We start from the raw sequence: 12,976 nt of genomic DNA, 5'->3' as shown, positions 1-12,976 counted from the left end.
ATCCAAAAATTACTCAGGAACAGTTAAAAAATCGCAGGCACCAAAATGTGTGTTGGCCTGTGTAATGAATGCTTTCGTTAGAAATTCTTCATCATTGATCAATTCCAAAATGTTACGCCTCCAACGTCCACCTTATTTCTTTTGGTTAAATTCACTTAACGGACATTTAACTTGAAATTTTGGATCAGTTCGTAAGAAGAATCAATTCAAAACAAATGCTTAATTCAATGAAATGATTGATTATTTTTTCATTGATACCTTATGCATCAATACACAGGTGATAATTTATTTATGTACCGTATCCTAAATACATTGGAAGTTTTTCAAATCGGTGTCATCAATACGTCCGGAAATAGACGACAGTCGGTGGTGGTTTTTTAAAGTGAACAGTGAGCTATGTCGAAAGACGTTGAAGAATATTTCGAATACAAGCTCAAAATAATCGATGGAAACGATAAGTTATATGCTCAGAGGAAAATTCTACATATCTCAGAGTATCATATCAACCAGTTGGAATTTCTATTAGCGTAAGAGTTCGATAAAACCCCCATTTTAATTGGGAACAATTCAAATCTTGCTTCAGATAATTCCGAAAATTAAGATTAATTATCGATTTACAATTAGGTACTGCATATTTCCATTCATTGAATATTCAATTTTGTTGTAATGTATCTTCTATATCGAAATCGAATAAAACAGTAAATTCTTGGGGTCAAAAGAAATACTTTTTTCCTATACCATTTTTTCAGATTCGGCCCTGATAAAAAGATATAGCCATTTTATGTTTTCATAATGACCTGTGCTACCCCTGGAATAACAAAATTACCTTCAGAATAACTAGCTCAATCTGTGATATTACACATCTGTGTATCTTTCGAACAGAGTTATATTCAGCACAATTTTCGCAGATATTATTTAATTTTCGAACTTACCTAGACGAAAACGGCGTATTATAAGAGAAAATATGAGGAATACTTTTCTTTTACAAAACGTGCAAATATTCATTAGATAGCTTTCAAATTAGTTTCAAGAGTTGGGTTTTGGTATTTTTATGGTACGTAATGGTCATACTGAGAAAACTAGGAAGACGTGGGTGATATCTTGTGTTCGGAAAAGATTCATCAAATAAATGAAAAACTATATTCCGAATTCATTTCGTGAGATAGAACTGAAAATTACATTTTTTATGGTTGTTCAACAGCTTGCATCTTTGAAAACGAGCTGATTCGGAGAAAGTAGTAAAGTAAGAAGTGTTTCTTTCGACCTCAAGAATCGACTATTAAAATATTTTTACGAGTCAAAAACTCGACGTGGATTTATGACAAATTAGAAAACATTTTGTGGTCTCGATCTCTTTGAGGAAATTCGAACCTCGGCATCAAGGAAGAGTAGATACCATGGTTTCGTTCAATTTGACTTGATAGTTTGAGTATGTACCTGCCATGAGACGCTGGGGTATGCATGAAAATACCTATAAGCATCTTCTGGCATCTCCTTTCACAATAGAGGTGGCAGCTATGTTGCTCTAATAAGTAGGTACAAATAAGGTCAAAACTATAGTCAGCATCTACGCTGACGATGGACTATTACCCCGAGTTACTGGTGGTTGGTTATATCCATTTAGATCGTAACATTGATTTTTATATGGATAGATGTTATGTATAGATATGGATTAATTTTGATTATTAATTATTTTCTGTTTGGATATCAACACATCATCTTTCTTTTATATTTGGAAATAATTCATATTCCAGACTACTGGGATGGTAATGGGAAAGTTTCAACAATTCTTTACTCCTTCAAAATTGTTAGCTTTTTCAAACAGATATAGAACAAAAGTTGTTATGAAATTCTACAGGGTGATTCTTTGACTCGTACAAATATTTCAAGAGTAGATTTGCGAGGTCAAAAGAAACCCTTCTTTCCTTAGGTACCTTTTTTCTCCGAGTCGGTTCGGTTTAAAAAATACCGGAAAAAAATGTTATTTTTTGTTCTATCACACAAAAAGTTTAACGAATGAAATAAATTTCGCAATATAGTTTTTCATTTACTTGGTGAATCTTTTTCAATTCAGATCGTAACACTTGTTGATCAGCGGGTGGTATGCATCTGAATTTATCCTTTTTATTGTATTAATTGCCTCACTGTTTAGGCGTGGTCATTCCTATTATTATTGTCTTTACTATTTCAGAGAATGGTATGACAATGCCTCCTGCAAGAGGTGGTACAGACGCAGACCGCTCGAAGGAGCATTCACCCATCCTTCGAAGATGGTTTACCCGCCTGGCGAGTCGTACACACCAAGGGCGACTCCACCACCTCAAGAGAAGGTTCCCAGAGCCCGTACCCCATGGGAAGACCAGATTCCATCGAGATCTCCCCTTAACTACGAGATCGGCATGATCAAATCAGAAAGCCAGTAAGAATCTTTTGATTTTTTTTCATATATCGATTTTCGGCAACTTTTCCTGTTAATTTATTGTTTTTTGACATTTTGGGGAAAAACTAGGTTGATATTTTAACTCTGAAATTTTTCACTGTATGAGTTCAACACAGCATCAGGAGCACGACCTTGGTGAAGATAAGCACAAAACACCAGTTTCATCAATTTTTATCACGTACTTACTTAGGTATTCTTGTTGTCTTGTTCGTTATGGTTTATGGGTATCTCCCCTAAATTCCAGTTATAATATGAATCAGTTTCAATCATTCGAATGATGGAGCACTTCATGTTTTTGAGATATTTGTGGAAAATTACTGATTTCACGAATGTCACGAATAGGGCACGAATATCACCAGTAGCAGATCAACGATTTCCGGAGCCCTACTCTTGAAAAATTTCGGGCCCCCCCTCTACTTTTCCATTTTTTTTTTCAAAACAAATATAAATTTCATTGATAAAATATAAGTTCAATTGAAATATAACAAATGGATTAAAGTGAACAGAAAAGTGAACACTAGTTCACTTTTTTACTAGTTTTTTTAGAAAAGTAAATATGCAGTAGAAATGAAAACTGGAAAGATTCTGTGAAATTTAACCCACTCTAAGAAATCAATTTCCTGAATGAACAATTATTTTTGGATCATCAGAGAAGCCTGGAATTGAAACAATACCTTAGTAAGAATGGGATTTCAAAAATATGAAACTGAAGCTCACCTTATATAGTTCAGAAAGAATGTGTTATCCTTCAAATTAGAAGTCCAAAGATGAAAAGAAATTGATCATTTACACAACACGGTTCAGTTTTCCACAATATCTTATATGAAATGCAAGTACAACGAAAAATGAATAACTTGTTCATCCCCATCAACACTATTCGACTCTTCCTTAGGGTTATTAAATGAATATGACCAATATTTACTATTTAGAACTAAGAAATGCCGCAAAACAAGTGTCTTGCACTTTGTACCCCTATGTAGACACATTATCGACGGTGGCCTAGATTTCAAAGGGATGCCGAAAACTTTATTGCCACCGTTAGGGGAAGTTATTGTAGGAGGGTAGGAATAATTAGAGAGAATATGGCTAACCTTTGATTTGACGTTATTTTTTACTGACAGCTGAATTTTGCTCTATAGTAGATCTCGTTGCATTTCGTGTGATTGTGAGGCAATTTTTTTTTTCATTTTCACTTGCAAGACGAGGTTTTTTTCTGAATAAATGTGGATATGATCGGGGGCCCCTGTAGTCTTCTTTGACTCATTTGCATTCGCCTGGAAATGGAAGAATCAGAGATCCAGTAAGAAATGAGCTTACTTTATGTGGGGTGTAAAAAAAACTAACTGAATAAAACAACAAACTTTATTTCGTTCAGATATCACACGACACATCCTTATCAGAAACTGCTCAGATCGATTCCTTGGGATTTAAGGTGATCGGCGCATTTTTCCAGATATTTTCTGTCGGGGTCGTATTTGTCCAGCATCTGCTTAACCATTTCTGGTTTATTCTTGATCAAGAATTCTGTCATTTTCTTGCCATTCTCCTTCTGTTTGTCTGAACACTTGGCACAGCAGGTTTCCATTATTTCAGGAATATGTTCTGCAAGTTCAAAATAGATCAATAAAGACTTTCAGGTATTTCATGACGGCGGATGATGAAATTGAATGAAATATAACGCTTCGAACCAGAAAATGTCCAACAACAATATCATTCCTCGAATAAATCATTTGTTATATAGTACCTAACGAGGAAAGACTCAGTATATCCTAAATATTTTTTTGTGTTCTTTTTGATGTAAGAAAATGTTGGAGCCTAATTTGAGATATGACTCCATCGATAATTGTTTTAAATGACAATCCAAATTGTTTTATTGAATGTTCTCAATTTGCACGTGCGTAGAAAATTAAAAATCTTCATTTTGTTCGAAGATGAAGAAAATTAAACAACTGATCTATCTAACATCAGCTGAAATATGTTTCTTCAAGAAACGCTGAAAATGTCGTGCATTAACTAACTGACAATATCCTAAACGGAACTGAAACTCGTTTGGGACATTTCTTTAGAAATGTCATTTGACTTATGCGGAAATAAGTGCTTTCGTTCTTTTAACTGCCCGTTGTTTCCCGATTTGATCTTGAAAACTTTGCTTTCCAAGTACCCCCATAAGAAATAGTCCATGAGTGTTGAATCTGGAAACGTGGGAGGCTATTCAAAAAATAGTCTTCTATCAGTTCTACCAATACATCGGCCTGGGAATATATCATCTGGATACTCAGCGACAGGTCTTGAAAAATGGGGAGGTGCACTGTCATAATGAAAACAGATATTTCTATTTAGGACATCAGCTTCATCCGAATCGTACCAGTACTACCATCAAGAATTCTAAATATCCAGGTCCATTGTGATTTTTTTGGAAGAAAACTGGTCCTATTACTCGATCACGAGCAATCCCTGCTCGAACATTGCCTTTTTCTGGATATTGAGTGTGGCCTTTCCTCATCCACTGTGGGTTTTGTCTGTCCAATAACGATAATTTCTACCGTTTACCTAATCGGTTAACGTAAAGGTTGATTCTTCAGAAAACATGACGTTTTCTATGTCAACAACATATCTCTCTACTGGATCATTCATAGGAGGTCCTGAGGATTGTATCTAGATCATCTCTGTTGAGTTCCTGAGGGGATTGTCTTCCATGAGTATGAAATTTCTGTTCTTTAAGAATTATCGTCTACTCTACAAGGACTGGCTAATTTCGATTTCCTCTAGCTATTTGCTTAGTTGGACATGAGGACTTTCTTGAACACAGAGGAATACATTCAATTTGACAACTTAAGTGAGGGCACTCTGACAGCGATTAGGTGTTTGTTTTCTTACATCCTCATTTTCTCCAAACTGTTTTGCAATCTTGTTTTTGATAGTTTACGAGATGGGCGATAAATCAATATTCAATATCCTTCTCTTTTTTTTTAAATGAAGAGCTTCAATTTGTGTTCTTGACCTACCTCCGTATAGGCAGTAATCAAAATTTCAATCTAGTGGGTTTCAGTTATGTTCGGCATTTTGTCTGACTTTTCTACAAACGTTGTTTCTCTCAAAACAACAGAGTTATGAATCTCCCCGTTTATCTTCTCTCGATACGCTCTACTACTCTTAATAATTTTCATTCCATTTTGACGTTTGCAAGCAAAAGTGCTTAAGCGTCATCTTGCTATGGTTTGAATAGTGCCCAAGCAACAATCAATGGAAACGATACCTTTCATGTCATTTCATAAATTAGATAATTCTTTTGAAAGTGTTATCAATTGAATCCCAATCAAAATGGAACAAAATTTTGTATACAACACGTGATTTATAAATGTTTATTCATTCGAAGAAATAAACATTTAACTGACTTTTGCCGTATAAATAACAAAATAACTATTATTCCATTTTGACGTTTATAGACGACATTGTTCAAACCACAGCAACAAGGGTAAGTTGACGTTTATCCATTCAATGAAATATTTTTTTTATATACAAATAATATAAGAAATGACATGAGCATAAACGTCATCTTACTCTTGTTGCTATGGATTAAATAATAATGTAGCAATAATCATCATAGCAATATCCTTTCATAAATAAGATAATTCGTTTGAAAGTGTTATCATTTGACTCCTAATCAAAATGAAATAAAATTTTGATTTGATTTATAAATTTAAATTCATTCAGAGAAAGAAACCTACTCGCCCTTCGGGCTCATGTGTTAAACTTTCTTCTCTTGAAAAAACATTTAACATCACTTCTTTTCTTGTATGAATAACAATTATCTAACTTTTCTGTTTGGCGAAAAATGCTGAACAAAACCTCCTGACATTGCATTCAAACTGCTTGAACTATTTCATTGAGTTGAATCAGTTGATGTTTGTTAAATATCTTTTTATAACAATAACGAATAAGAATTTGCGCCTGATGAGTGACTTGAAATGCCCTTTATGAATATGCATAAAAATCATTTTCATCAAAAAAGGGAGCAATTCAAAATACAAATCGACCTATCCGAAATATAAGTATTAAAAAATTAATCAGATTAACTAAATTTATTTCAAACAAGAGCTGATGACTGAAGTTAGGTACATAGATAGGTTACCCCAATGACAGCTGATGTGGTGATCTCGCTTGGCTGTTATGCGAAAATGGACCTTATCGACTTGAATGAACGAAGTGATCTCGAATTTTTGAAAATTCAGAATTTATCTCGATATTTGGCGTTCGATTTGTGCTACGGGATATGGAGAATGATTTTCTTGCTAGCAGTTGTCGTTTTTATGTTGGTTGAGTGTAGAAAAGTATAAGAAACGGTAACAGGCCCCAGGTGAAGCTGGCTTCGTTAAGGTAAGCGTCCACAGTTCCGCATCGTACGCAACGCACGGATCGCATAAAACTCCTGTGAAAAATCTCGAATTTCTGAGGCTTTTTTCTCGTATTTTCTATGTATTTTCCGAGTCGAGAGTAGTACGCGCCTATGGTCCGGTTATTCGTCTTTCGTTTTGCATTTTTCGCGGACACGGATGTGCGGCGGTTTTCGAAGGAACAGAATTCCCAAACCTCTAAATCAGCCGATTTTCCCCTCCTACCTCTCCCACTCGGTGCTTACGAACTTAGTAGTACGAGATTAAGAGACTCCCGCTGTATTTTCGTATGCTCGAGTCACTTCCAAGTATCCAATCGAATAGAATTCCTTTAGGATTTTTTTTCATGACTACTCATCTGCCATGGTGAGAGTTGCCATGTAAGCTATTCAATAGAAACAAAGTACCAGCAAGTGGTTGAAATGATTACAATTCTGTCCGGGTTGTGTATAATGAATATAGTTTCAGAGACATTTTGAGAAAACTTAAAAGGGATTAAAAGTAGGTGATAATATTTTTTTCTAATTTTGACATATAAAGTGACACTTTTGAAACTAACTGACGTTTTGAAACGTTTTACTTTTCATAACCAGTTACGAAAAGTAAAATATTCCGCAACTGATGATAAAAAGATATTTGCTTCCATAGTAACGGAGTGAAAAATAAAATGTTTCCGCCACTAAACGATTCAAAAAGAACCTGCGAGCTTGTATAGACGTTTTTGGTACTTTTGATTTGAATTCATAGCTACATCGTATTCAAAATTAGAAAAAATATTGTGTGAAATACGATGAGAAACACTATTTTTCGTATTTCACGCATTACGAAAAATAATACTTTTTCCAACTGGTTGCACAAATAACTATTCCATGCAAATGTAGGTGTACAAAATATGATGCTTGTAAAGATGAACAAAATGTGTGCACAATAATTATTCGTTTTGCTCACTTCTGATTTCCTCAGCTTCTGGTGTGCACCCTTTTCCTTCCAGAAAGCAGTTGAAGTGGTTCTGCAGTAAACGTTCATTTTTAATTATGGCGTCAATATCAACATTGTCGAATCTCGAGGTATCGTATACGTCACCCCCTAAGACACAAGCAACGGCAACGGCTGCAAAAATGACGAAGAACTTCATGTTGATAAAATGTTTCGACGGATTAAATCGACTGATTTGAGAAAAAGCGAATCGGGTATTTATAAGAGTACGAAATTGTTTCGACGACGGAAACCCCAATTATTTTCTCATCACATCGTTTTTTTTCCTTCGAGAACTCGATCTTCAAACTTTGTGTTTTTGTAACAATATGATTGTTATGTAGGATCGTTTATTTTTGAATGTCGCCTAGAAGGACTTCTTAGAATTTCATCTAATGCGATTGATTTAGATAATTTATTCCCGATAGCATCTAATTTTGAATATACGTCGCGTTAAAAAGAAAAGATCTAGTAGAATCATCTATAATATTTCGATACCTTATATAACGTATAGATACCTACAGTTGTTGAATGCTGGAAAATGATCAGCAACATAAGCAAATACATTTCGATTTGAACCTTTCACCCCAATCACCCTATAACAATTCTTCTGTGAGAGAATTGCGTTGAATAAATATGTAAAGGTAGAATTTCTCTGATCTTACCAAAAAACTATTGTTTCTCGAAATTCATGAAATAGCTTAAACTCATTGAAAAAATAGATAAACCGAAAATGTTTGGTATAGGTACGTTTCATGAATTTCATTTTTCGAGAAATTGTGACATAGTTCATCTAAAAGAAACATTCCCTGGAACAATTCACGTTTTGACACAGGCAAGTAGATTTTGACGAATCCAATGAAAAACTCCCAAATCCAGGATTTCACCAGAAACTAATGAATAAAAATTGATGAAATTTCGCTCAAAAATCAAGTGCTTACAACAACTTTTTGCTTTCATTGATAAACCAGATCAAAACCGATTTAAGAAACCCGAATTAAATAAAAATTCTTATATAGCCGTATGGGGTTGGTCGGAAAATTATGAGTGATATACTAATGAATAGAATTCGGTAAAAGTAGTACTCTTAGCAGTATGTGGTTAGTCGGAAAATCTAGCATAAATTATAAGTGAATTAATATTGATGAAGAGAAAATTCAAGGTGAGAGTAGTAGATAATTGAGATTTCTATAACCATTTACCGAGGTGGGACATAACCTCGAATTCATAGTGAAAAATGAAAAAACCGATTTTCCGAGCGATTTTCGTTTCAAATTTTTTTTTGCAACAGAAATGTATCGATTTGGATGAAAATTACTGAGAATATAGATTTTCAGGTGCTTCTCATTGTCCTATTGTCCTGTGCAAATGAAATAGAAAAAAAAATTGACTCGGCGATTCGCAAAAACCGAATTCGATTCGATCATAGAACTGGAAATTATAGCACCTCAAAGATCCAAAAAAAGAAGACACATATTGTTCCGTTTCGCCTCTTTTTATGTTCATTTTACTTTACTCATTTTTGTTTTCAAAGAATCACTTTCTGCTAAATGCCCAGTAGAAATTCACTTCTCCACAGGTGTACAGTATTTCATTATTCAACCGTTATTGACTCTATTTTTTTCTGTTTTCAGCTACCAAAACGGCCCAGATACTTACCTGCTTCAGCTCAGAGATGTAGATTTCCCTGTTCGTATCAGGGAATATATGAAAGTAGCAGCAAACAGAGGTCCAGGAAGTTCTCATATTGTATCTGATGAGCATGGCTACGATTGGAGAGTAAGTAAATCACTAAATAAATTTAGATAACAAAATAACTGTAGGATTTCTACAGTATAAGTCTCTAACTCGGAATGAAAGAGGTAAGTTAAGAGATCATATATAGTAACTCATCTTATTTACTGAGTTCATTCCAAGTTAGAGACTTGTAATGCTTCTTGCATTTTGGCCATGTGAAATGAAAAACAGATCATCAGTGAACCTGTATGTGCAGTGCCAAAAACATCATCATTGTTCATGGCCTGGTAACCAAAAGTTTAAATGTGGCACACAATGCCATTGCTAGTTTTCTAAATATGGAGCATGGTGGTAAAGTTCGAGTAAATTTCGAGTTGGATTGTTATTATATTGCATATATACAGGGTGTAACAGGATTAATCGAAATAAATTTGGATAAAGGTTAAGAACCTTGAAATAAGACGAAAGGTTTCCATGGAGGTATGTCTGGAAAAGCTTCATTGAAGAGTTACGTTGCTTCAAAGAAGAAGACTTGGCTATGGATTTATTCAATTTTTCAAAGTATGACTAAGATGAACGAATGAAGTTTTGCAGAAGTATTTTTCGAATAGAGTGCACCAGAAACCCGTTTTGACTTTCTACCATAACTTTTCAATCTTCGAATATCATCATTAAAAATTATGCATTGAAAAGACAATTTCATCTGGAAACTTTTTGCATTCCTGAATTTTTATAGTACCGTAAAAAATAAAATATATCCTTTGCTCTGTTTTCGAACAACCAACCAAAAGCCGCCATGATCTTCATTCGGTGCTTACGATTAAGATGTCTAAAACTCTGGTGTATTCACTGATTCGATTTTGTTTTTAATTTCGTGGGGATATGGGATCAGTTTCGTTTTTTCCACTGTAGGTAACGCTGTTTAGAATTTGACAGAGCATTGTCAATTGATATTTGAAAATAATTTGAATCTACGACTTACGAATATGTTGTATTTATAAGCGATTATTGGTGTGTGAAAATGTATTAGTTTCGAGAAAGGGTGTAGAACATTCATTTATCAACATGTCGTTCAGTTAGTTCAGTTTATTGTATGGACAATCAAGAACTATTATAGCTAAGAATTCGGTGTTGTTGGAATTTGAGGCAGAACCAAATCGGATGAACGAACATTCGGGACTGATATAGCTAAGTTTAATGGCAACTTCAGCAGTATTTCAAAGAAACTGTATTGGAAATACGTAATGTAAATTGTGAGCATATATTGAGAATCAGAAATACATATCTCTATTCGAGTCTGTTCTTTAAATATTCTTCCTGAGTAGATATAGTGAAAATTCCCTTTCCGTCAACTGAATATATTGGATATGTGACCAATCAACTGTGTTTTATTAAAATCAAAATGAATAACCCTCCTCATGAATACAATTTGTCAAACAGTAATTACCTTGAAGAAGAATAGTAAATAATCCTTCGAACCCTTATTCGATAGTGTTGAAATATTGACAGATTTGTTTTTACAACGAAAATTAAACTGTAAATCACAAATACTCCTTAACAGCTGACAAAATGGGCCAGTTCACTCGTTGATCGATGTGCGATATCAACGCAGAACAAAATAAAACGAGAGAGTGTCATTCTACTTCCTCTGGTAGAACAGGGATAGAACGAAGCAAATGACATGGTGGCGCCGCCACGAAACTGATCCCATATCCCCGATTTTCTGAAATGTTGGGGCTTGCAAATAGTGACAAGTGCACACACCAGTATTTTAGACATCTTACTTACGATCGACCTTTTGTAATTTCGAATGTCAGTTTGACCAACAGTATTAACGAGTTAGTTCATTGTGTGTACCTACTTGATTTGTGCACAAATTATTCGAAAAAATATGTCAAATGAGTAATACGCCGATTTGATGTTCAAAAAGAAACCAAAGGATCTAATTTATCCTTTTATGGCAATGTTAAAAGGCAATGAAGTTTCTAGAAAAAATCGTCATTTCGATACATATTTTTTGATGAGCCTGAATAAAAGGTTATGGCAAAAAGGGTTTCAGATTTCACCCCTCTGTAGCTATGCGGAATCGATAAAAAAATGAGTTCTAGTTGCATCTCTATTTGAGTTGCGAATATGTCTGACAGATTGCTTATATTATTTTGAAAAAAAATTAATTAGATGATTTTCACAAGGATAAGTTATTCAATATTGTAGTTAAACTTGGGAGCTTTGGACTGTTATAGGAGTCTGCAGAAAAAGTGAGGTGTGGTTCAGTCTTTGCGTGACAGGTGGCTAATCGTGATGGGAATACCTCAAAACGACGCCCCAATATCGCTTAAGATTACCATCCTCCGTTCGGAAGATTCAGTGCTACACTGTACTGAGTGTACTGTCGAGGGAAAATGATCTAATAACTAACCCACACTATTAGAAAGACAATTCTTCCGGAATTGTTGTTTCCATTAATATTCATTTAATATTCTTCTTATTTCCATTTTCCTTGGGTTTATCAACGAACCCATACTTGAAATAAGTTGGATGAGTTTGTAGCTAAGGGGTTGAAGGAAACACTGAATTTTATTGCCAGACAATGAGGGTAATAAAGAGTAAATTGACAAGTTTCAGCGTTTTCATTTTCAGTTATTAGTTAAAGAAGTATTAATTTTATTCGAGACTTCTGTCCAACTCTGTATAAGTTGTTTAATTATCTATCATAAGTCGTAAGCTGATAGTCGTATTGTCTTTTCAGACACCAGTAATCAGAGAAAGGCGTCGTTTCACTGATGTTATGGATGAAGAAATAGATGATGAGAGAAAAGCAAGAATCAACCGTTACGGTACTGGCGAAAGCAGCTATTCAATCAGAAGACTGAAGCACGAAATAGGTAAATAAATCTTCGAAACTGATGAACGTAGTCCTTAACCTCTTTTTTCATACAGGTTCACGTCTGGACACGTACGTTGAAGCAGAAGCATTCATCGAAAGCAAGCAGGAAGGAAGGCTACCATTCTTCAGGGAAAAACCACAGTTCAGTGCTATGCAAGAAGGCAAAGACTTGGAGCTCAGTTGTCTGGCTGTTGGAGATCCAGCACCAATCGTGCAGTGGTTTAAGTGAGTACCTAATTGAGGTTCTGAAAATGTTTTGAGTCACTTCCTCAATGAACTGTAACATAAAATATCAAACATCAGATAGAGATATGTTGATTGATTACAATTTTGGCTGACTAGCACTTTTGAATCTTATTTTTTTCTTCTAATGACAGGAAAAAAGGGTTGATGGTGTGGAAAAATTCAACGTTCTTATACCGTCTATTAAAGTATGTCAGACATACGGCTTTCTTCTGGATAGAATTCAAGAGTTGCAATGAATGTTTCAGCGATGAACTCTCAACATGAGAGAAGTATGCCTGTTCTGATAAGGGAACAGAT

The 12,976-nt window shown here is 34.7% G+C and overlaps 2 protein-coding genes across 10 annotated transcripts in view; one reads left to right on the top strand and one right to left on the bottom strand.

The window, feature by feature from the left end:
- LOC123316690 (obscurin) overlaps nt 1-12,976 on the top strand; it is a 217,089-nt gene that overhangs the window by 189,262 nt on the left and 14,851 nt on the right. For all 9 annotated transcript variants that reach the window (XM_044902926.1, XM_044902909.1, XM_044902918.1 and 6 more), the window contains 4 exons: nt 2,192-2,419; nt 9,444-9,588; nt 12,296-12,431; nt 12,487-12,658. In XM_044902926.1, the coding sequence (XP_044758861.1) occupies nt 2,192-2,419; nt 9,444-9,588; nt 12,296-12,431; nt 12,487-12,658 (681 nt within the window). The remainder of the gene's footprint in view (nt 1-2,191; nt 2,420-9,443; nt 9,589-12,295; nt 12,432-12,486; nt 12,659-12,976) is intronic.
- Nucleotides 3,789-7,995, bottom strand: LOC123316741 (ejaculatory bulb-specific protein 3-like). Its single transcript, XM_044902960.1, has 2 exons — nt 7,783-7,995; nt 3,789-4,042 (listed from the first exon to the last, which is right to left on the bottom strand). The coding sequence occupies exons 1-2, from the start codon at nt 7,967-7,969 to the stop codon at nt 3,837-3,839; spliced, it is 393 nt and encodes a 130-aa protein (XP_044758895.1). The 5' UTR covers nt 7,970-7,995; the 3' UTR covers nt 3,789-3,836.

This window comes from Coccinella septempunctata, chromosome 1, assembly GCF_907165205.1.
Source record: "Coccinella septempunctata chromosome 1, icCocSept1.1, whole genome shotgun sequence".
Classification (NCBI taxonomy): Eukaryota; Metazoa; Arthropoda; class Insecta; order Coleoptera; family Coccinellidae; genus Coccinella; species Coccinella septempunctata.
The sequence above is the reverse complement of the archived record's forward strand: the minus strand, read 5'-3'. Positions and strand labels throughout refer to the sequence as shown.

Excerpts from the sequence above, each read along its gene's own strand:
- LOC123316741 (XM_044902960.1), bottom strand. The coding sequence starts at position 7,969 with ATGAAGTTCTTCGTCATTTTTGCAGCCGTTGCCGTTGCTTGTGTCTTA. Across the intron at positions 4,043-7,782 it reads AGAAGCTGAGGAAATCAGAA|AACATATTCCTGAAATAATG; the intron begins GTGAGCAAAACG and ends TTGAACTTGCAG.